This window comes from Phalaenopsis equestris, unplaced genomic scaffold (genome assembly GCF_001263595.1).
Source record: "Phalaenopsis equestris unplaced genomic scaffold, ASM126359v1 Scaffold000002, whole genome shotgun sequence".
NCBI classification, from domain to species: Eukaryota; Viridiplantae; Streptophyta; class Magnoliopsida; order Asparagales; family Orchidaceae; genus Phalaenopsis; species Phalaenopsis equestris.
Window position 1 is genome coordinate 56,857,941 of NW_018164444.1, and position 26,345 is coordinate 56,884,285.

At 33.8% G+C, this 26,345-nt stretch overlaps 2 protein-coding genes across 2 annotated transcripts in view; one reads left to right on the forward strand and one right to left on the reverse strand.

Annotated features, from left to right (window-relative positions):
* Positions 1–1,672, reverse strand: part of LOC110033825 — a 6,012-nt gene extending 4,340 nt beyond the window's left edge. Inside the window, exon 1 of the mRNA XM_020737943.1 lies at positions 1,331–1,672. Within this exon, the coding sequence (XP_020593602.1) occupies positions 1,331–1,506 (176 nt within the window). The 5' untranslated portion in view covers positions 1,507–1,672. The remainder of the gene's footprint in view (positions 1–1,330) is intronic.
* Positions 1,673–5,697: 4,025 nt separating this feature from the next.
* Positions 5,698–26,345, forward strand: part of LOC110019130 (S-formylglutathione hydrolase) — a 34,864-nt gene continuing 14,216 nt past the window's right edge. The window contains exons 1-4 of the mRNA XM_020716713.1: positions 5,698–5,965; positions 11,252–11,369; positions 12,427–12,474; positions 20,881–21,077. Of these exons, the coding sequence (XP_020572372.1) occupies positions 5,825–5,965; positions 11,252–11,369; positions 12,427–12,474; positions 20,881–21,077 (504 nt within the window). The 5' untranslated portion in view covers positions 5,698–5,824. The remainder of the gene's footprint in view (positions 5,966–11,251; positions 11,370–12,426; positions 12,475–20,880; positions 21,078–26,345) is intronic.

Below are 26,345 nucleotides of genomic sequence, written 5' to 3' on the forward strand. Positions count from 1 at the left end.
ATCTTTACAATCGCGACGATCTCTTCTTCTCATAAGAAAATAATCAATTTGTGTTTTATTAGATCCACTCTTATAAGTAATAAGATGTTCATCCCTTTTCTTGAATAAAGTATTAGTAATAACAAAATCAAACGCTAAAGCAAAATCTAAAATAACTTTACCTTCTTCATTAGTTACTCCAAAACCGTAGCCACCATGAATATTTCTGAAATCTTCTACCACTCTACCGACATGTCATTTAAATCTCCTCCAATAAAAATTCTTTCTTCAAGAGGTATCATTTGTATTAAGTCTTCTAAGTCATTCCAAAATTTATCTTTAGACTCTGTATTCAAACCTACTTGAGGAGCATAAATACTTATAATATTAAAAATCTTAGTATCAATGATAATCTTAAGGGCTATAATTCTATCACCAACTCTATTAATTTTTACAACATTATTTTTTAAACTCTTATCTATAATTACACCTACACCATTTCTAGTGCGACTCTTACCAGAATACCAAAGTTTAAAACCTAAATTATCAATCTCCTTAGACTTTTCTCCAACCCACTTAGTTTCTTGAATACATAAGATATTAATTTTCCTATGAATCATAATATCAACTAATTTCATTAATTTACCATTGAGAGTGTCTATATTCCAATATCCTATCCCAATATTAGTTTCATTAGTTTTATGGACTAACTTCTTTACCCGCATTCGCCCGTAATGTGGGAACGCTTGCTTATTTAACACTACACCCGGGCGCCGGTGTAGCAGCCCTTGCACACTTTTCACTGTATTCAGGCTATACAGCGCGTCGCTTCCAGGGGACGCCCTAGCACTTACACAATGATCAAAAGGATTCATGTCATGATTTTTTTGACAAGTTTTACGCTGGCTGTCGACTACCTAACGCAACCCTCCACTTTTCTCATCCGGGCTTGGGACCGCCAACTAATCCAGCAAAATTTTTATTATCTTATTTGGATCAACAAACTTCGTTCGAGTAAATCTAAAGACCAACCAAAGAACCCTCAAGTGCTTTCAGGCCACATTAAAAGTAATGATCAAAATCTTCAAGCATGTGAGCATCAGAGCTTCAACTGCTACGACTTAGGGCTCCAGAATCCTAAACCCTAATACCCATTGCTGCAATGCAGATTCAAGTGATCATTCACACATAAAAGCGACAAACACGACTTCTCCTGAAAAGAACTCAAAATTTGTTTGAAATACGAGTACGGTCCAGCACAAACCCTAATTATAAGATCGAAAGTGCAACCCAAGCTCCCACTAATCAGAACGAAATGCTTAAGAATAAAACAACTGGGCAGAGGGTTTACGATTTTTGTAGGCTTTGATGAAACTGTGGGGGAATAGTAGCGGCAGTAGCCGATTCGCGTGGTCCCTCCTGCACCATCGGCCGCTCTTCTTTTATATCTTGTTTGTCGTGTTGACGCTCATCGTCTTCACCGGCCTCTTCGTCCTCGGAAGATGAAGTGTAATCCACTAGCGACATGGTTCTCTCTCGCTTCAATACACTGTCGCTCGTGCTCCTCTTCCGACTCCGAAGAAAGAGCTTGCGATCCTAAATTGCAGACGAGAAATTCTGGGAGAAATTGATTTGATAGCGAAACCCGTAGGGCCACGGGTATGTGAGTCCAGCCATCTCATTAGCCGCTCGTGCTCGGCTGCGCTGCCTACTTCTCAGAGAGAGAGAGAGAGAGAGAGAGAGAGAGAGAGAGAGGATATAACCTCCTCTGATCTAATTGTTAAATTTTACATTTTTATTTTCATATATTTGTAGGTTATAGGTATGTTACAAGTATGTTACAAGAGGGTTACAGAGGATACAACACGGATATAACCCCCCAAGACCCTCTGAATAACTTCTCTGACATACGTAGTGCAACGTACGTAGGTAAATTTTTCTCCTCAATAAGATGATTGTGAAATGAGTTTGATAAGCTAATAAGTCAATCTCAAGTCAGCCCCAAGCTCGTGAGCTGATTTGCTTAGAAAAATTAATTTAAAATATATTAATTTTCATAACTTTATCTTGAAAATATTAAAAATATTTAAAATAGAAATTTTGTTAATGATATATTAGGTGGTTATTTATAAATTATCTTCTAATTATTTATTTTATTTGTGATCTTATTATAAAGATACCTTAAATTAATATCAATGTTCTATCTTTTATATTAAACAAGTCGGCTCTCAAGCCTCTCAAACTCTTAGACTGAAGTTCGAGCTCAAAATTGATAAAATTAATCAAGCTTAAGCTCTAGCTTGGGGTGGCTCGAGCTCAACCCGACTCGTTTACACCTTTACGTAGTGCCAACGAGCTAAACACATAGAAATTTTTTAAGTTTTGAAAAATAAACTAAATGAAAACAAATAAATATTTATTTGATTGTGTTTAACTTGAATTGATTTATATCGAAAATAATTTGTTATACTTTGAAATAAAGGTAAACAGGGGGAAACATCACTTTACTATTCTATTTTTACAAAACGAATTTGTATATAGAAGGTTTTATTGAAAAATTTTGTTCATGATAAATTCTATAAATGATTGCATCAATCACATGTTTAATAGAGCATTCAATATCGTTTGATATGATTATAATTTCATGATACCAATTATGACTAGGATTGTAAACGAATATTGTAATGGTTATTTCTAAAGAGGTTACAAACATTATGCATAATGATCGACGCTCGAGAAGGATTTATCATTTAAGTTATATGAGTGCATATGCATGAAAATAAATGTTTTTTAGAGGTTATATATTCTTTGACTATGATCCCCCAACAACATTTATCAAATTATAATTGCACGTGTTGATTGTTTGCCATCATCACTCATCTTAGGAAGCTTAACTCTTCTCATCCATGTATGATTGTCTCATCATTGCTACCTAACTATGGTTGCCTAACAACTGCTTCTCGACTATGACAGCTAGACCACAACTACATGACCATAGTCGCCCAATCTCTATTGCTTAATTATAGTCACATGACTATCAAACCTCAACCATCGTAACTTAGCTTTGATAACCCAACCATTATCACTTAAATGTGGTTGCTTGTCTGCATTTGTTATACCTCTGTTATATTTATATGATCACGTGATTATAATCACCTTAATCACTATTCATTATATTTCCAATTACAACCACCCTACCATTGTCCGCTAACTATATTTGTCTAATCATCATCGTCTATCTACAATCATTTTATCTTTGTTGTTTGTTTACAATCTTTGAACAATCACTGATCCTACAATCTTCAAATTATATCACTCACCGTCACATATAACAATTGATGCACACCATTGATTGTATGATTGCTGATATGGCCTATGCATGCAATTTACATTGATAATATGCTCAACTTATTGATATCTTAATTTCTCTCCTTGTAGAAAAATAATTGAATGAGCTATATCTTGATCTCTTGAACATGGTACCAATGCCAACATGGTCTTCCAACTCCCGCCGAGAAAACCATTTGGCAAGATTCATGCCCGCTATCTTATTCTAACCATATTACATCATGCATCATCATTTGCAGCATGAGATATAAGTCACAATATAATTTTAACTATATCGAGCCCTACAACTTTTCCCCAATGATTTTTTCACCTCTAATTCAGGTGGTATGAATCACTATAAATTTTATTGCACGCAATAATGTTAAGTGAAAAGTATTTTAAAATTTTATGATGCATGACGCGAACCCCCCTTGTTATTGTATGTGCAACTTTCACAACATACGGCTCGCACAAAGACTCCTCAATTTTGTTATGATTACATTAACGTCTGAGTTATCTTGTGAGGCAATAAAAGTGTATGATAATCTCACTCGTTTCAAAATAATTAAAAACAAAAAACATGGCATCAATAAAATAAAAATGTATGCCAACCTAATCCTTGTGAGCTCAAATTTTCATATCCACTCATTGTAAAAAGGAAATATGAGATCTATATCCCTAAAGCCTTATTTATATGTTAAATTAGTACAAACATTTAGAAAGAAGTTATTAAAATTATGCATTTCATTAGCAAACCATTGTATATTTATAGAATGAATCCGAGTTTTATTTGTAATCTCTTGGGAACAATTTTAAAATGAAGTAAGAAGGACATCGTCAATTTTTGGGTGTTATGCAAGAAAAAAAATCCCGTTTGAAAGTCCGCACGTCCGGATAGTCAACCACCAGTAGTCACGTTGCTCGTTGCTGACGTGTATGACAACATTTCTGCTGGTGGTTGGCCGTACGGATGTGCGGTGTCTGGACGAAATATTTTCTCGTTATACACATATGTATTTGTCCCAAATACAAAAAAAATTTGAATTTTTAAATATTTGATTACTTGAGTAGCTTGAAGCATTTCATAAATTAAAACGATAAACCTAATTATAAATTCAGAAGAGACGTGGAAGCCAAGATGCATGCCAACCTTACCTTCAAATTGAGCAAAATTGATTAAATTTATATTATTTTTTTAGTCATTTTAAATTATTATTAGCCAATTTGATACTCATACATCATTGACCATACAAATATATGCAAAATATACTAACACTAGTTATAATAATGATAAACGAAAGTATATACTATATGTTGAATCCAAAATTATATGGGAAACATGCCCAAGAAATGTAATGTTCTATTAAGAGGCAATTAAGAGAGAGAGAGAGAGAGAGAGAGAGAGAGAGCAATAGTAGACTAGCCAAAAAAGGTCAATCTTTATTCATAATATGGATCCCTACTTATAGGTCTAGATCCAAACATATCAAAAAAATGTCAGCGCCCTAATCATTAAACTTTATGGGTGATTTTTTGATAATTTATAAGATTATTTGCATATAATAAAGCCTGAGACTCACTCGATTGTTAAATGTCACCGATTGTCTGACATAAATTGGTTCGATCGATTCATGGCTCAAAGGAGTTCTCCCCATCGATTGATCCATAGGTTGATGACCGTCTTAAGGGCTTCCGTTCGTCACCTGTTGATCTCTTAGGCGAGGGATTTCCGTCGCCGCTCATATGGAAACGATCGTCCATTGCCTTATCTGATCGATCATACTTACTTCATGAATCACCAATCTAGTTTGAGATTCTTGCATAGACATTTTATGTGTTCACCACATATGCAATTCATGCATACTCATATGCATACATAATTTACTAACAAAATATTTCGAACAAATCAAGATAATTTAAATCCTTTTTATAGTAAGAAAACGTTGACGAAGTATCTTCATATAATTTATATTTGAATGGCTTAAAAATATTAGATTCATTTTAAAATTAGTAGTATATATCAAGAGTGTGTATTATACTAATCTTAAAACTTATATAATAAAATTTAAATTCATTATAACATAATTTGAATATAATATCCAAAACAAAAATTTACAATCCTTCTTATTTTATACAATTTTAATTTATTGGATTCCTCGATATAATTCAAATTTAATTAGAAGAGTCGCATGCATATCAATTAATTCTTACGTAATTATATATTTAATAAATAAATAAATAAATAAATATATATATATATATATATATATATATATATATATACATTTACACACATGAAAAGATGTAAAATGTAAATATGATATGAAAAATTTTGGTGGCAAAAATATATATATAAAAAAGGTATAGATGTAATTGCGTAAATACATAAAGTTGAATTCCTCGATGCAAATGCCCCCTTCAACCTTCGCCCTTCCCCAAACTTCAGTGCCCACAGGCACACTAGCTCTCGCAGAGATCTCCGAAGAAGGAAGCGATTTCGAAGAAAAAGGTAAGCTAAATGGAAAAACTGGAGGAGATTAGTAGCTCAAAGATGTTCGGCGGCTATAATCGGCGCTTTAGGCATTTTAGTCCAACCCTCGGCTGCTCGATGACCTTCTCCATATACTTCCCCCCTTCTTCCCCATCTCAGAAGATCCCTGTAAGCAATTTCCATTCATTTTTGTTGCACTGATCTATACCCATTTAAGCATGCAATGAATGTCTCTTGCTGCGTTGAATCTTTACCCTTAATTGCATTTTTGTGGCTGTTAAAATCGGCTTGTTGTTAGCCTGAGTGAGTTAATATTAGCTGCCATTTCGTGCTGGCTAGTTTGTTGCTGCATGGATTGAGACTATTGGCAGGCTTTGATCAGTTGCGAGCTAGGTTTGTTGCTCAGGGATCGGAGGGATACATTTTGAGGAATCCTTTGTGTCGGTAGAAAAACATGAGGCCGTTAAATTGATCATTGAATTTTCATGTTTTATGGACTTCTTAATTTTGCCAGTGAATGACTGAAGTGCATTCTTGAATGGGTATGATGAGCTTAATATTATATGTCTAGAAAAATGCTTTAGCAAGAGTAAATTATATATTACTCTTCTCCAACAAGGGAAAAAATTACATACTTCTGATTAAGACTTATGTGGGTGTCATTGATTGAAAGTTTAAATGAGTATTATTCTATTGATTTTATAAGTATAATGAGTAAAGAATTTGAAATGAGAATGATGAAGAACTCTTCTTCTATTCGGGGCAAGTGATGCAACAAGGATTATTTATAAAGTTTGACTAAGAAATTTAAATCATGAGATTGTTTAGCAAGTTGGATATGGATGAAAATGGTAAATCTGTACATGCTAAGCTTACGAAGGCTTGATAGGCTCTCTTATATGGTTCATTAGCTGTTGGTTTGATATCATTTTTATTTTTTCTGCTTGTTTTCTGGCCAACCCAAAGGAATTACGTCTAACCACAATAAAACATATATTTAGATATTTTATGGGCACCCAGGCTAGGTATTTGGTATCACTCATGAGACTCAATAGCTCATTCTGATGTGGATTACACTATGGGCAATGCTGATTATAAAAAAGTCTCACACACATGTTAGTTTTTGCAATCACGACTCATTAGTTAGTCTAATATGAAGCACGTTTATGTTGTTTTATCCATTATAGATTCAAAGTATATAGTTGCGAGAAGTTCTGTAATATAGTTTCTTTTGCTAAAAAACTAATTGGAGGATTATGGAACTAGGCTAGAATACATTCTTGTGAAATGTGATTACACCAGCGCTTTATCAATTTATTTGGAATCATCAATTTATCAGGAATCCAATTCAACAACGATGTACCAAACAAATTAAGATTAATCATCACTTCATTCAAAACCATGTTACCCGGTGTGATATTGAAATTTAATTTGTTAGTATTGGTCATTTGTTTGCAGGTAGTATCATCAAACTGCTAGCCCAATGTTATTTTTGTGATTCAAAACATAAATTAGGACTTTTTAAGCTTTGTTGATAATTTAAATATATTTTTGTTGTTTTTTTTCTTATTTGTTGGATTTAAATACTAGATTAATTTCATATATATTTATTGACTAAATACATATCTATATCTAATAATAATTTTATTTAAGGTGCGTTGAGTGGAAAATGTGCAATCTTATGGCTTTGAACCTACACCTTCCCTAATAAGAATTAAATTCTCAATCACTTGAGGAATTGTGCAACATTGATATTGAACTTATATCTATGAAAATTAATTTTATTTTGAATTCTAAATGATAAAATAAATTTTGAGCTTAATTGTGTATTTATGTATGTATAAAATAGGGTCTTATTAGCGATATGTTTCACTTCTTAAACTCAAATTGCATGTTTTCTACCTCGCTCTAGATGTTTGCATCTATGCTTTCATCTCTCACTTATTGTCCTCACATCTTATGTATGTGTGCATGCATGCATGTATGTTGCATGCTTTCTGTATGCTACATGTTTTCTTTTTTGCCGCACCTCTAGATGTTTTTATGTATGCTTTCATGTCATTTCCTCACAACATGTTTGTGTGTTTCACTCATTAAAATTAAACTGTTTGTTTTCCTCCATGCCTCTATACGTTTGCATATATGCTTTCATCTCTCACTTGTCCTCACACCTTGGTCACCCTGGGCTCTTTTTTCATGAGCCCAAGGTATAATTTCTTCATTTTTTTGGTTATATAATACATGTTACTTTATAGATCTTATATTGATGAATTTTGTCATTTTGTGGTTTACTCATTTCATCTTATTGATTTTACTTGGAAAAAATTTTTAAGAACTTCAAAATTTATGGAAGTACATTTTTCTCGATTAATTGGGGTTCTGAACTTATCAAAGTACCCATGTTAAATTATCAATTCATCTCAAAACCAATCTTACCCTATCATATGCAATGCAAAAATAAATATAACTCATTCATCAATTGCACACTCATTTCATTCATTTTTTTAGTATTGATCTTGAAAGCATTTTTCAGCATAGCACACCTTTTTGTTCACCCTTAACTTGAGTTTTTAATAGTAATATGATTTTCTTTTTGGATGGAATGTATGTTAGAACTTTTGTTTATGATTTTAATGTCATTTATACTCGTGAAAATTGTGTTTGATTTTCCTATATTTCCATTGAAGGGCCTAACTTTGGTCTATTAATGAGAACCAACCTGATTTTCATTGTTCTAACATCAAAACAGCAACAGGACAAATCATTTTTTACCAAATCCCATCATAGGGATATGATCATGTTCTAATGTACGCTATCTTTGCCAAGGTGGCGATTCAAGCTTTATCACTAATATTCTTGTTTTTTGGACCTATTATTGTTTGATTAGCACTGAAGTTGACATAGGCTTTGCATTACTCTTTATTTTTGTCAATCTTTAAAAATTAGAAGATCTGAAATGGAGACAACTTGCAAACTTATATTTGGTCATATTATTTAAACTGTCGTCTCCTTCAAGCATAACATTCCATTTGAAGGCATGCCCATTTATGAGGCCCTTGGTGCCTCCGTTCACAAGACTTTTAAAACTTGCATCTTGGTCAAAGCTTATTGCTCTAGGTGTGAAAAGAAGATGATGATGATTAGGATGTTGATGATTTAGAAGTACCTAAAACAGGTGGAATTGATAAATATTTAAAGGTTCACTCATGTAGAAATCATACAAAGTGTTGATTTTCATGAGTTCCATCATTATATGTTGTTTAGCTTTTGGTTTTTCTGTGTAAAATACAACAATGATGCCAACTCCTATTTGAACAAGAACGTGTTCTCTCTACTTCAAAAAATATATCGAGTTTCTCTTTACCGTATGGTTTCAGTGAAGCCCAAGGAATTTTAATATTCATATACGTAGTTCTAAAATTTTCTCTTAGTGATATTTTCTTTTACTTTGTTATTGTTTATCTTTGTTGCCTTGTTGCTCTTCTTATCCAACCATTGCCCATCATTGTTTCTCCTTTCCGTTGGTTTTTTATTCTTGCATGTACTTGTTATTGCCTGCAGTCAACATCTTTATTTCTTGTTTCCATCATGGTTACCATGCAACCGAGTTAATATTTTTTTTATTGTTTATTTAACTTGCATGCTAAGCTGCTGTGCTATGAAGTGTCATTGATTGCTGTTTTCCATAGTGACTTGCCTATGATTGCTCATCCATGACGACACGCCACCTATAAGAACATGCTATTTGGGGTTATATAAGACTGTTTTCCAAAATTGGTCACTTATAAAGAATTTGCTTTTTGTCGTCTGCATAATCAGATACTTTAAGTTGGATACTATTTGCTTTTATTACTTAGAAGTGGGGAATGGATGAAAATCTAGAACGCGGCAACACCTCCCAAGCGTGCTACTTGACTTCATTCACACTAGCCTTTCGCTTTCCATAGCCTTTAAACACAACATGAATTTGATTAATAAGTTTTCCCATTGCTGAAGCATGTTGGCTATGAAAACTTGTCATTTCTTTTGTTGACCGTTGGCTTCTACATTGTCTTTTCTTAAGACGAGAATTAAATCTTAAGGGACTACTAGTTAATAGATTTAAGTTGGATTTAACTTAAATGTTGTCATACTGAAAAAATGGCAACTTTGAAATCCTGAATTTAGTAACTTCAATTTCTTCTTGTTTTGACCTAAATCCCAGATTTACTAAATTCTTGTATTGGTAAGATTGAGTAAATCCATTCAGTATATTCGGATTTATAGGATTACTAAAGTTGCTAAAATCGTTATTGCACAACTCCTTAGGGTTTCTGTTTCTTTTTCTTAGAAACACAGGACAATGAATGGTTTCTTAACTCATCTATAGAAGAAATGAGGAGTTTAAGTGCGAATTAAGATGATGCATCGAAATAATTATTTTCAAAACGAAATTCATGTTAGCTGTTTTGGATAATTCATATTTCTCATGTGTTGTTTAGATGTATACTCTTTAAAAATAATTTCATAACTATTGTTTCCTTTATCAATCTTTTTTACTGATGTTTGCAATGCACTACCGACAAAAATAAAGTGACAAAATGATGAGGAAATATGAGTGAGGAATAGATTCATTTTGATTATTTATTTTACTTGTACCCTTAACTCATGGGGGTGGCGGGCTTTATGTTTAAGTGAAAGAGTCATGGTATATTAACAAATTATATGAGGAGGCTTCTTGTTAAACTGGACAATGTGGCTATGAGTGTGATGCTAGGAATGTTTTTGGTGTCTTAGTTCCACTTTAACATTTTATTCAACGCCTATATTGTACCTGAGTTGAGTTACCCTGCATAGTAGCAGCTGTATGTTATTCCAATAGGCTTTCATAAATCTGCTTGAACTGGAATGTTTGGAGTTATCCAGCGTAGTAGCCTCTGTATAGCATTCCAATGTGTTTCATAAATCTGCTTGATGTGGGACGTGTGATTTAAAATGGTCTCAGACTCATAGTAACTGTGTCTTTGTAAAAAGCGCCCCCAAGTCAAATATCATAGTAACCGTGTCTTTGAACCTAAAGAAGCTGCTTCAATGCATCACAGCTTTAAATTGCCATAAAAAAATAAACAATTATATTAATTTTTAACAAATGATTCAAATTTTTATTCATTACACAAGTCTTTCCCAAGGTATAAACATGCAATTTTTTTTTTATTGTTTGCAGGCCATCATTCATATTAAATAAGACATTTTATATTTATGCATATTTAGGATGAAGTTTGTTATAGAATTTTAATCTTCTTATTTCTGACAATTTTATGGAACATTTGTTTTAGTTGAAGCTCTGTTTATTAAGCTTATGCTACTTCTATTCATAATTTGTTTTGCATGAGCTGCTTTTATTTATATGTTGAAGTATATAACTAGTTATTTTCACGTAGTATACAACTAGTTAAAATAAGTTACTGTTGGCAGGTTCTTTATTGGCTATCTGGTCTTACATGTAATGATGAGAATTTCATTATGAAATCTGGAGCTCAGCGAGCAGCTTCTTCTGAAGAGGTTGCTTTGGTTGCGCCTGATACTTCTCCAAGTGAGATACAACCTTTTGTAAATACGAATCTATGTTCTTTGAAAGCCATTTTCTCTGTATATACTAAACTAAAGCTCCGTTTGGTTTGGCATAGCTTTTAGTTTTCTGTTGTTGCTACCTTTAATAGCAGCATTTTTAGATGTTTGATACGAGATAAGTAGTACAATATTTTGAAAGATGAAAAGTAGCTTTCTAAGAATGATATTTAGGTAATTTCCCAGTGGTGTCATTTAATGAATTCTATTTGATCATAGCAGCAGCTCTATAATAACTTTTACAAAAAAAAAAACTTATTTATTATTCAAACATCCAGTCCTTGCACGGTATAGCACCATGCAACATCATGATATACAACACAACGAAAGACAACCATGTTAAATGAAGCCTAAGGTATAATAATGTTTTATGGTCTCTTATATGAATCAAATTTTAACATTCTAGAAGACCGAGAAGACCTTCAAAATGAACCGAAGTTGAGTGCAGGCAACAAACCTTGATGTGTGTTCTAGCTGGAACTATCTGCTCACTTTGGAACTCGGAAACCTTTGATTCATGAAAAAAAACATCGATCTAGTAGTTTTTAGTTTTAATTTTATAATTTATTCTTGAAACTGCAATAATCATCTTCCAAGGGCTTCTCTAGGATTTTGCAATTGAAATCCTTTGAAGAAGGGTTGGTTTTATGAGTTTCAGCAAGTGGAATTTCTGAGGCGTTTTACTTAAACGTAGGACAACTATGCTGAATCTTTACTTAAACTTAAGACAACTACGCTGACGAGGATGCCATTATGACCGGTAGGATTGGCTAGTGTCAATTTTATGCAGTACATAGGTTGTGGAAAATTCTTTGTGATGATTGGAGATTTTTTTCTTCTTCTTATTTTCATTTAGAACACTTTTTCATTTTATTCTTCCTACTTCATGATTGTTGCAGTAGTTCTTGATATGTCTCGCCTTCATAGTTTGCAGCACTTTTAAATACATTTTAAAGTGATATTTTGCACTTTTTGCTCAATTAACTAGATATTATTAAGTGTATATATATTTTTATTTGTAGGGGGACTAAACATTGATGGAGAGGCAGACAGCTGGGACTTCGGTGTTGGTAGGAATGAAATCATTTAATTGATATTAACATTTGACTTTTTAATTGATAATTTTTCATAATTGGTCTCTCTCATGCTTTTTCAACCATTTGGTCATCCAAAACGCAACCTTGACATTTTCTTGCTCCTGTTTTTGTGATCAAGTTAAATGCTTAGTGTTTAAGGAAATTTTACAAATCAGTTGTTTTTTTATAAGGAGACTTGAACATTTCCGAGTAACTGATTTTTCTTATTTAACAGGAATGCATGCAATTCCAAATGAAACCATAAATCTGTTTTTGAAATTATAAATCCACATTGTTATTAATTAAAAACAAAAAATTGGAGATTTTTCTGTGCATTTTATTAAGATTTATTTGTTGTGTGATTCGAAATTGCACTTCTTGCATTCTTTAAGCTTCTGTAATTATAGATGCAAGTCAGCAGTGGCATAAAATATCTAAATTGACGGTATTCTCCTTAAATATTGTGGAGCCCAAAATTTAGTAGAAGACCACCATGTTACTTGTTTGATAATGCTAGATTGAATAGATTGATAGTCAAACAGAGAAGTAAAATTAAAATAATATCCTTATGAATTCTTATGCTAATTACATAGTATGGTTTTTTTTTCTTACATGTAAGAAAAGAAGTGAAATGGAACTGCATGGAAGTTGATTATTTCAACTGTTTGGTTGTAGGGGGAAGTGGAAAGTGACTTCTTCCTTGGAAGTGTGTAGTATATTTCTTAGTCATTTAACTTTTTTATTTATGTTTCTGAAGGTATGCTTCTAGAGATCATCAAAGGTGATAATCTTATCTTTCTAGAATTAAAGTGATCTAGGATGGTTGTAGGCCTTAGGGTGAAATAACAGAGAAGTAGACATGAAGAAGTAGCATTTTTTTGGTGCAAATACGAGGCAACGATGCTATCTAATAGTGAAAACAAGAGGAAGAACTTTGGTGCTATGTAAATGAGCTGAGCTTGAGTCAGCCCAAGGCTTGTTTGTGTTCTGGCTCGTTAAATTTTTGTTGTTTGCGTTCGACCTGTGTCAAAATGGCTTATAAGTAACATGTTTTTATTCAACTCGATTCAAGCTCGAATGTTTAAATTAAGCTCATTTTCGACTGGAATTGGAGCTCAATAGCTAGAACTCACACGCGGGCCACGCGACTATGGTGCTCGAAAGAGGTATTTCCCTAAATTTAGGCACCTCTAAGACGGTAAGAAAATCTCTCATAGATACGTGAGACCAAACAATAAAAGAAAATTAGACCATGAATTTATTGATTGTATTTTCTTTTCCTTTTTTTTTTTGGACCTTTACGTACACACCAGCCAGTTCCTACATTTTTACATATATAATACTTAAACAAATATAAGAGAAGAGTGGGGTTGTGAGATGGGATTGGGCTTACGCTTTTTTTTTTCTTTTGGACATTTAAATACATACCAGCCAATCCCTAACTATTTATATATATAAATCCTAAGTTTTACTTTTTGCATTTATACCACTCAAATCTTCTATATGCATTTCTCTTAAATATATTATAAAAATTAATATAGAACTAATACAAATAAATATTATTATTTAATTATTTTGAGTCAAAATGAGCCAAACATGAACAAAAAAAATATTTGTTCGTATTCAACTCATTTATAAATCAAATAAATATCTGTACGTGTTCAGCTCGTTTATAAATCAACTCAAAAAAATTATTTGTGTTCGGCTAGCTTGCTTAACGAACGAATCAAACACGAGTTATTTGCCAACGAATAGCTTAAACCTATGCATTAAAATGTGTATTTCACTTTTTAAAAGTGGCAATTGTGTTATTTTTGATGTGGCATTATAGATTTAAGTGTTATGCATTTAAATATAAAAATTTAGGTGTGAGATGTAAATATATTAGAATTGTATGCTATGTATGTAAATGTCCCCTATTTAAAATGTTCAAGTAGACTTTCCGCTCACATAAATGCCATCATCATAAGTATGTTTTTGCACATGAGATGAACTGTGGGTAAAAATTAAGAAGTAATCCTCATGATTTCCATGCCCAATGAATGCAAGATTTTAGATTTGCGTCATTTAGTGCCTTTCACACATGCATACGCACAAATACAATTATACGCTTTTACAAATTGTATAATTCATGACCATACTTTATAATATGCATTAGTAGTATATATGGAAGAGAAATGCTATTCTTTGATAAAAATCTACATAAATACTCATGCCACATCATCAGTAGCATGGGAGCATCTGTAGAGCTCTTCCCAACCAAAAGTGGGTAGCATTTTCTAAAGGTTAATTAGTCTACTTGTAAATATGGGTGTTGACCTCATTTTAAGGTCTTTCTTACTCTTTCTTCTGGTGCTTAAGATCTAGCCTTAGGACTTTTCTTTGACCATATTAGAAGCCTAGTGTTGGGACCTACCCCGTTTAGAAATTCAAACCACTTCTTGACTCTTCTTGGGGGTCTCACATGTGTGGTTTTGGACTAACAACACTTGGCTGGTTGAGACCAACATGTTGAAACCCAAAGAGGGTTCCTATAGGACCTTTAAGCTCTTGGGTGACCTTGTGCACTCCTCATTCGCATCACCTACGTTTGCATACACTTCATCGATAATTACAATTGAAATCAATTTCAAAATGATCAACCATGAACTAAAATTCGGAAAAAAATAAATTTGACACATTATTTGACCTAATCATCGACGAGCTTGTCCAAACGACCCCGGATGACGAAACGGACCGCGCGAGCGCGTCCAAGACGTCGATTTCACTTAGGCGGGACACTCATTTTAATATAGTGGGCGAACCAGTGAATTTTGAATATTAAACATTATAAAAAAAAGAAAAAAAAAATAATCCCTCACTCGGCCCGTCCCCCTTACCACCGATTTAATCCCATACCACTTAATTTCCATGCATTTACTTATCTAACACCTAAAATTTGATTACATTTCTACCAACCAAGACTTTCATATAACATAACTGTTTGTTTTGAGGTAGATCTAGGTGTCGTTTCGTGGGCTCGATATCCGTTTTTTGGAAAGGATTTATGTACCACTTTGATGCTGATTCGTTGACTTTTTGGATGCTGTTTGCGTACTGTTTTGGAGATGGTTTGGGTATTATTTGGGCACTGTCTTTGGAGATATTTGTGCGCCATTTGAGTGCTGATTTGCTTGTTGTTTTGGACTCTTTACATTTTACTTTTTGGGCTGATTTTCTAACTATTTTGGAAGAAATACATGCAGTTTTTAGGCTGAATTGCTTATTATTTTGGAGCCTTTACATGTTACTTTTTGAACTGATTTTTTAACTATTTTGGAAGGAATACATGTACTATTTGGTGCTGATTTGAATGCTATTTTAAAGAGATAAAAATGCCATGTGGAACCTTGTAAACTCGTTCTTCTTGGAAAAGATAAAATTTTGATTGAAGTGATGTGAATTCATCATTTTGGGAGGGTTAAAGTGCAGTTTTGAACTTTGTAGATTCATTTTTTTTGGAAGGATTTCATATGCTGTTTTAGTGCTTTAAAGGTTGTTTTTGGACCAATATTCATGCTGATTTGGATGCCTTAAATGCAAATTTTGAGCCTGATACATATGCTGTTTTGAGCACTTTAAATGCAGATTTTGGTTCTGATACATATACTGTTTTTGAGCACTTTAAATGCAGATTTTGAGCCTAACATATATGTTGGTCGGGGCACTTTAAATGCGGGTTTTGAGCCTGATACATATGTTGTTTTGAGTATCTTAAATCCTGATTTTCGGTTCAGTGAATATGTTGTTTTAAGTGCTTAAAATGTTCAATACAGATGTTGTTTGGAAGAGGATTAAATGCTACATTTTGGGACTAATTTGATTGCTATTTTGGGAGGATTCAAAAATTTTTTAGGCTGATCTACTTGCTGTTTTGTCTCTTTACTGATTTTGGAGGTGGGTTGGGCTCCTTTTCTTTTCTTTTCCTTTTATTTTTTTTCTTTTTTTTTCCTTGCTTGATGTTTTATGTTATGTGCTTATATCCAAATATAAGTGCATATAGGGTAGGGATAGGTGAATCATCAAGCAGAGCTATAAGTTGGATGGTTCAATGTTTAAGGGTGATGATGACAGTGCTTATGCGTGCTAAGGTGGGATGATAGAATAATATCTCCAGCCTCGATGACCTTCGATGAGGGGAGAGCAGGATCGATGCTACTATTCACCAGCTCTTGGTGTGAAGTTGCCTCTTGCTTTCTTAGTTTGCTGGTAGTTCTAGCCCGGATTAGGTGAATAACTCGTGGACTATCTAATTTGCCAAAATACTCGCACATAACATAAAAGAAAATATACATATACTTTTCTCATAACAATACTACTTTTGACTGTTAAGTAAATGTTCAATCCTACATGCATGACCAATTGAGAATTTTGGGGGCTAACCTTTATAAATCTAATTGTAAATAACTTTGATTAGGCCAGGAGTTGCCCTCCTTAGTTTGCTTGATTGGCGGCTTCTATCCAGGGTTGGATTGTAAAGCATACAACCCAGCTCTGAGCTTATGCTAAACCTGCATGCTTATGGCCCAGTTTGATCCTTCACATATGTGTCACTTTTTTTACTTTAATTGCGACATTTGTATGCTTTTACTTGTGATGCTGACATTTTTGCAGTAGCGAAAAACTTCCAGATACGTAAATTTATTTTACATTCATTGCATTTTATTGCCTTTTACAACACTGTTCACTGCATTTTTACTATGCCTTTGCTATTCTTTTACCCATGCATTATTTACTTACAATACCTGTAAAGCTCCTAGGGTAGAAAACAGTAGGACACCGTTTAGGAGCTACCCTGCTACAAACGTTCAGACCCAACAATAATTGTACATGCAAATACAAAACATAAATCCTAAGCCTGAAGCCGCGCAACAAGGAGCTTGAAACAAGCTACAGATGAGAAAGGACAACTTCAGAGACAATCGACATTCAGTAGTGGAGCGGATCTACTATGACTAAACATTTTCTTAGTCTTAAATAATGACAAACTCATAGGGCTTCGAGGTAGCTCGCCCAACGCGACGTAAATCCTCATATCCTCTTTAGGACCCTGCACAACTATGCTGTGCAACATAAGTCCTAAATCTCTGTAGGTTCTGAGGTTGTCGTTCGGTAAGACGTAAACCCTTTTATCTCCGCGGGCTATTTGCATAATCGGCTATTTGCATAATCTTGCATAATCGGGTATTATGCAAGTGTAAGTCCCAAATAATAAAATTGGCAGGATTAAACACTTACATAACATCGTTTTCAAAACACAACCAAACAATAGAAAAGTTTAGGAATTAGCCGAGGTTTTCTTCGAGATCTGTGACATCTCATATTTTTTATTCCTTTGGACTCCAAAAATAACCGTTCATACTTGAGTCACTCCCACTTGTCTTTTCCAGGTCCATCCTTGAAAATCTATATTTTAAAATATTGAAGACAGAATTACTGATTTTAATCAAGAGTTTTCTTGAGTGACTTCAATCATTTGAGATGTAATTAATTATTGGGGCTTGCCTTATATGAAACTTGAAACCCTTGTAAAATAAACAATATCTAATTTTCTTTATTAGGTAGGCCACACATAAAAGATTCGCGGACCAAACATATATTATGATTTATGTAGTTTATATAATGAAGCCCCTTTTGCCAGATAATATGTTTATATCTTGGGATGAGCGTATTGCTTGTAGGGTGGTGCTTGATTATTTAAACTTTGAAGTATATGAGATCCATCTGGTCTCATTTTTCAAAATTAAAATGTTATTTTCAAAAATCAAAATTACATATATTAAATTAAATCAATCATTTTTAAAATCCCGACCGAAACAAATCCATGACCGACAATGGGGTCCAAATCTTGATGTGGATTTTTAAAGAAATGCTGCAATACTCATCAATATTAATAACTAATTGACTATTTATTAATTTATACTTGCATAAAATATTTTTTGATATTTTATTTGCCTTTTATTCATTTATATATTTCTGATAATTAGTTTGGATTTATGCCAAGCAGGTATATTATGGAAGTTATACATTTTTTGAGAGGTTTGATGGAGAAGTATAAAGAGATTAAGTAGGATCTACATTTACATATGATTTTTATTGATTTAGAAAAAGCTTACAATAAGGTTCCAAGAGATATTTTTTGGAGAGTTTTAGAGAAAAAATGTGTTGATATGGCTTATATTTAAGTCATTAATGATATGCATATTAGAGGTGTTACTTCTATTCGAACGCAACGAGAATCGACCAAATATTTTTCCATTTCAGTTGGATTACATCAGGGACCGGCCTTATGCCCGTATCTTTTGCTTTTGTTATGGATGCTCACATTTACAGGGGGATGTACCTTGGTGTATGCTTTTCACTGATGATATCCTTCTTCTGGATAATGTAAGAGAAAGTGGTCAGGAAAAACTTGAATTATTATGGAGGTCTGCATTGGAGTTTAAAGGCCTCCGTTTGAATATAACTAAAACTGAATACATGGAATGTAATTTTAGTAGTAGTAACTCTAGTAATAAAGTTGTAACTGTAGGTGATCAATTATTAAAATGTGAATGCTTTAGATATCTCGGGTCTATTGTTCAAAGCGATGGGGATATTGATGGAGATGTTTTTAGTAGAATTCAAGTTGGTTGGTTGAAGTGGAGGAATGCTTCTGGCCTATTGTGTGATAGAAAAGTATCACTTAGACTGAAAGGAAAATTTTATAAGATGGTGGTGAAACCCGCAATGCTCTATGGTGCAGAATGTTGACCTTTAAAAGAGAAGCATAAAAGTAGTTAAGTGTTGCCGAGATGAGAATGCTTAGGTGGATGAGTGGCTTTACACTTGGAGACAAAATGGGAAATGAATACATTCGTGATAGGGTTGGTGTAGCTCTAGTGGCGGACAAAGCTAGAGAGGGTCATCTAAGATGGTTTGATCACACTAAACGTCGACTATCTGATGATCCGGTTAGGAGATCAGATGTTTTAGATTTGACTTATGTTAAGAAAGACAGAGGTAGACCTAGAAAAACTTGGGTATATTGTATAAAAAATGATCTTAATTTATTAGAATTAAATGGAAATATGACACTCAATAGGACTCAATGGAGAAAAAGAATTCATGTAGCCGACCCTATTTTGTGGGATTAAGGCTTGTTGTTATTGTTGTATTTATTTAGTATGCACTTACATGTGTGTTTATACCATTGTTTTCAATTTTGATGATTTTGGTCCTCTCGAGTTGTTTTTGGTTAAAAATGATTTGAAATCAATTAATATTTTTTGTTTCACCTCTTTCCAGGAGGTTCAACTAACGCTAGCGAGTTTCAGTGATGTTTTAAATGAACTTTGGAGTTTCATTCGAAACTAATATTCTTTGAAAAAACTTCATTAAATTCTTGAGCGGTTGTCGAACTTCTATTAGACGTAGTATTCGATTACTAAGAAGACTCATCAAATTTCATGTGTTGTTAATTAGATAATTTCATTTTATTTATACCTTAATTATATAGCTTTAATAATAATAATAATAATAATAATAATAATAATAATAATAATAATAATAATAATAATAATAATAATAATAATAATAATAAAAGCAACCAAGGCCTAGTTTAATTTTGAATCTTAAAAGCAATGATATTGAAACTACTAAAACCGAAACTACCACTGACCTCAATAAACTAAATATTTAAAAAAATTGGCTAATAGAATAAACATAAAAAAAATGTAAATGTGATGCATACCTTTGTGTCTGTGTATAGAAATATATAAAAATTATATGCACCCATGCATCGTATTTATAATATATTAAAGCCAAATATGTTGTAGAGAGAGAGACAGAGAGATCAAAATTAAATTTTTTAGACACTCCCACTCGCACTTCTTACATAACCAAACAATAGAAAAAATGCATCCTATAAAAGTGGTTTGCATCATTGCCTCTCGCTTACAGACAACCATATAAGCCCATAACGTTGCTTTTCAATGATTTTATTAAACGATCTTGTTTAAACAGTGAAATGCATCATCTCTTAGGTTTTGGTTAGAAGAGTCTCTAATTTGGCTATGGTTGCTTTACTTGAAGAAAGCCAAAATATTTTGCTGCCAAAATTTAGAGTTTGTGGTTTGAAATTACTTAATTTTAATATGCGTCAAACCTTGCATTTTTTGGCCTTCATTTGGAAATTATGGCTGAATTTAGAAAAATGTGTTTGTTCAATTCCATTATTAACTCTGAAGAAGATTGTCAAATATGTATATTTCTTGATAAGTCCTTACTCTTCAAGTATTGCAGAGTCCATCTACTTCCGAAGCCTTTCATCCATGCAATTTTTTATCTTGATGCTAATTTCTTTTCATCTACCTTTTTTAGGTGCCGGATTTTATCTAAATGCAACAGAGGAGAAGTGGAAGAACTGGCGCATGTATGATTATATTGTCAAGGAATTGCCAAAACTTCTTGATGAAAATTTCGAACAGCTTGACACTTCAAAAGCCTCCATATTTGGGCATTCAATGGGTGGGCATGGAGCCCTAACAATTTTCCTGAAAAACCTTGACAAATATAAGGCATGTTTTTTGTTTTGATTTATTCCTTGTGTCATCTTGTTTTATGTAGTATAATTGATTGACTATTGTGCTAAATTTTATCATGCACTTGAGGGTCTTTGGCTTCATGCTTGCATACTTACATATATTGTTTAATAAAAGAAATAAAAATAGAAAATCTACACATTCCATGCATCCCAGCGCACTCTCCACGCCTCCACAATTCCATCTCCCTCAGACATGAACCTTTTCTTTAGCAAAAAATTTCTTTGCTCTGTGCTCTACTGAGGTTCGAAATCTCATGAATCCATAAGCCTGTTCACTCTTCCATTCTTTGCTTTCTCCCTCACACTTATCGCCTTTGTTGTTTTGAACCTGCTCGCATTCTCTCTTTCTTACAAACCTTATCTCTAAACTTTCATCCATGCAAAGACCTCCTGATATGTACCAAAGACTCTACCTTGCATGCCTTTCATGAACTTGCCATTCCTGTAACTATTCTGTGTTATGTTTCTCGCAGCTGTTTACACAATTGTGTCCATACCTCACACACCATAGTTGCCAATGCCTTTATACCGCTTCAAACCCATGAATCCTAACCCGCACTTGGCTTTGCTACGTATACTCAGATTCGCTCCTATCGTGTTAGCTTCTCTTATGTGAGAACCTATTATACCCGACAAAATAATGTAGCCCTACATGTAGAGTACTGTCGGCCGTTATTTTTGAAAAGAAAGAATGATTTTTGTAAATATGAAAATAATTTTAATATAAATATGAGTTTTGAAAGTAGCATTTTAATTAAAAAAAGATGAGACCAAACGAGTCTCACATATTAAATAGTTTGGACGGTTGAGCGCGTTAATACTAGTAATAAACTATCCCGATGGATAAGCATACCACTTAACAGTATGCTCAACCAACTAAACTAAGAAGTTTGTGAGATCCGTTTGGCCTGCAAAATCTTTTATGTATAGCCGGCAAGTTCCCCTACCTAATATAAAGACTAGATAAAGTTTATTTTACTTAGGGTTCCAACTTCCCTATAGAGACAAACCCTTATAGTTAATTACATCTTAAATGACCGGGGTTACTTAAGAAGATTCTCTATTAAGATCAGTGGTTTTACCTTCCCGATTTCAAAGTTTAGATTTTCAAGATTGGACACTGGAAAATCAAACGGGAGTGACTCAAATAGGAACAATCATTTTAAGGAATCCAAATGAATGAAGAGTATGATATATCACAGATCCAAGGAAAACCCTGGTGACCTCCCAACTATCCTATTGTTTGGTTTTATATCTTGAAATAATGTTATTCAATGTTTAGTCCTGCAATTTTTTTTTAGAATTTAGGATTTTCATTCGCACGATATTTGATCGTGCAAATAACCTAGAAAGATAGGAGGATTTACACCATACCGGACGGTAACCTCAGAATCCTAAAAGTGGTAGGACTTATAACTGCACAACAGGGTTGTGCAAAAGTTTAAAGACAAAGTGAGGATTTACGTTGCGCTAAGCAAACTACATCGAAGTTCTATGTATTGTTATTTAAATTAGAGAAAATGCTTAGTTGACGTGAACTTATTTTGATGTTACAGATCCATCCTGAAGTTGTTCTTTTGTGTGTCCTCGTCGTGCTGCCTCCGGTGTTTGCTCTAAACTCCCCGTCGTAGCATGTTCAGATTCGACGTTAATTTTAAAGGTACATGTAATTGTTTAGTCAACGTTTTGTTACCGTGTACCTCTTATGAAACCAACTACCGGCCTCCTATTCTAAGGTATAGTGTGTAAAAGTAGCAGTAGCAGGTAGAAATATAGTTGTCAGCCATTTTAATTTTGAAAAGTATGAAAAATATAGGAAAATATAAAATAGTTTTGATATGAATATGATTTTTGAAAATAATATTTTGATTTAAAAATATGTGAGACCAAACGAGTCTCACATTTTGAATAGTTTGGGTGATTAAGCACGATACCACAAGTAATATACTTATCTCGAAGAATAAACATATCACCTGTAGTAGGAATCACCTAAACTAAAAAAATTGTGACATTCGTTTTGTTTTCGAAATATTTTATACGAGGCCAACAAGTTCCTTTACTTATACGAGGATTATATAGGGTTTATTTTACCTGGGTTTCAAGTTCCCTATAGAGTCAAACATTTATAGTTAATTACATCTTAAATGACTAAGATCATTCAAGATGAGTCACTTAAGAAAACTTTCAATTAAGATTAGTGATTTTACCTTCAAGATTTCAAAGTTTAGATTTCCAAGATTGGACATGGGAAAATCAAGTGGAGTGACTCAAAATAGGAACAATTATTTTAAAGAATCCAAAGGAATGAAAAGTAGGGGATATCACAGATCCAGGGGAACCCCGGTGATTTCCCAACTATCCTATTATTTGGCTTTATATCTTTGAAATGATATTATTTAATGTTTTAATCTTGCAATTTATTTAGAATTTATGACTTATATTCGCACGATATCTGATCATGCAAATAGTCTAAAAAGATAGGATGATTTATACCATACCGTACGATAACCTCGGAATCCTAAAGCGTTAGGACTTATAATTGCACAACAGGGTTATGCAAAAGCCTAAAAGTGATATGTGAGGGTTTACGTTGCACTAGGCAAACTACCTCGAAATCCTATGAGTTATTATTTAAACTAAGGAAAGTGTTCGGTGATGTGAATGTGTTTTGATATTGCAGATCCACCTTGAAGTTGTTCCTCGTCGTGCTGCCTACAGTTTTCGCTCCAAATTTCTTCGTAGTTGCACCTTCAGGTTTAATGTTAATCCTATATAACCACTAGGTTTTTCTATACTAAGGTATAGTGTGTAACAAAACAATTAAGCATGCAATATAAAAGAAGAGAACAATAAAATATACAATAAAGAAAGAGAACAATATAACATGCTAAGGGAGCAGTACAACATGCTGGGAGAACACTATAACATATTATGAAATAAAATGCTGCAATGTTAATCAAACCTGTATATTTGGGAAGTCTGCTACTCCTTTAAGCTTGCTAGTATTCACTGTATGAACAAAAGAAACATTGCTCGGAAAACTCGAGAAAATCCACAAATAATCCACGATGGAAAATTCGGGAAACTCGACGAGTAACAGTTCAAATAAAACTTATCAAAACCTCGGGAAAATCCCGGAGAAAAGCGACCACGAGTGCTTTGTCTAAAATTTAATAAAACATATGAAAAAGTCCGAAAAGAGGGGACCGCAAGCACTCTGGTCGGGGCCAAACTCAAATATATATTTGTACTCGATGGACGTCGAAGGCTACTCGGTCACCCGGATGTATGAAGCCCGCCATTCCACTAGAAGAATGTCCTACTGAACCTAACTTAGGAGGATGCTCCTTAGCCCATGTCGATAATCAACAAGTGGACAACCCAATTGCAACATATTTAAAATTTAAGTTTTAGCATGCACATATTTCAAGCATAATAAAAAAAGTCATATCAATTTTTGTATTGAAAATATTTTTTATAAATATTGTATCAATTCTTATCAATTTATTTTATCAATTTTAAAAGGTATAGTTGTCCGCAAGTCGATCACGTCATCGGGCCTAGAACTACCAACAACCTAAGATGGTACGGGCCCCTTCTAGTCTTATGTCGATGAATGATATTTTCATCCTATAGTTCATCATGTCTCAAAATTGAGTCCTGGTGCTGTAGAATAAGTTATCATTCTCCTCGTGCCTTTAACATCATCGCCCTACGCCCCAAAACAAAACCGATCTACTTGCGACTTTGCTTGATGGTTTCACATATAACAAAATGTTATACATGAACACTTATGTATCAGACATAAGTACAGAAAACCGAATCAAAAAACAAAGAAAGAAAAGAATAAAAATTGGGATGAGAGAGAGGAGGAATTAATCCACCAAAAAGATCGAAGGAATAAGGATAAAACAATCCTCAAAGTTATATCAAAAAGATCTAAAAATGGAGCCTAAGATCCTTGAATCAATCCAAGAAAGATATCATTTTCTCAACTTTTTATAATTGGATCAACCCAGAAAAGGTATCCTTTCCAAATATTATTTCGAATCAAATCAAAACGGGCCCGAAAGCTAAGGTGAAGAAAGCTAAGGTGAAGCTAAGGTGAAACTATACTCATGACTTCCCCCATCTGTATGCACTCACACCGAAGCCTGAACCCATGTATATCATTTATGTTTTCCAAACTTTCATGTTGCATTTCCGAACACTTTTCCAAATGACAACTTCATAAGCCTTCAAATCCCTTCATAAGTCTAATTCATATCAGCTTTATAATTTCCCAAAACAAAAATCATTAAAAGCCTTTCACATATCACGAAGGTAGGAGGAATTAATCAGTAAAGGGGAGGAACCACCTGCTTGAAATACTCCATTAAGAAATCACCAATTAAGGCTCACGGATAAGGTCAGAAAAGAGAGCAGAGGGCCACGGGTAAGGCCAAAAAACGCACAACCAAGCTCCAACTATCTCACGGGTAGGAGCTAGAACAAACCAAACCAAACCCTATATAAGAAGCTCACCGCCACAGATGGCAAGAAGGAACCCAACACAACACAAACCCACGGGTAGGGGCAAAGAAGAAGAAAACCTCCACCTGCTAAGCTCATGGGTAAAGGGAAAAAACGAAGGCCACAAGGGCAGCACATACCAAGTAAGGCTCACGGCCAAGGCAACAAAAGAAAACCACCATAGGTATTGCCAATGCATCGCCTTTGATATACATAAGAGAGTGAATGGACAAGCTATTATAGATCACTAAGACCAATCACACATTTTTTCCATAAGGCATAACAATGCTCAAATTAAACATTCCCACATAGAGATAGGTATTGAAATTCATGAATTTTGGGATGACAAACTTGATTACCCATAAAAAAAAAATTCACGAAGAAAGTTTCATGAAGAACTTTCAACCAAACCGGATCCGTCGAAGAGCTTGATTTAGCCCACCAAAAAGGACTAAATCAGAAAGGGCATTTCAGCCAACATAAATTACCAAAAAAAAAGGAGCCCAACCAAGCCCAATATAAGGGACAAACCGAGCCAATCAATGGGGCAAAACCAACCCAGCACAGGGGCAAACCAAACCCAGCAGAAAGGGCAAAACCGAGCCAAGGACAAGGGGCAAAACCGAGCCAAGGACAGGGGCAAAACCCACCCAACACAGGGGGAAACCGAACCCAGTAGAGAGGCAAAACCGAGCCCAGCACAAGGGCAATACCAAATGTCAACCAAATG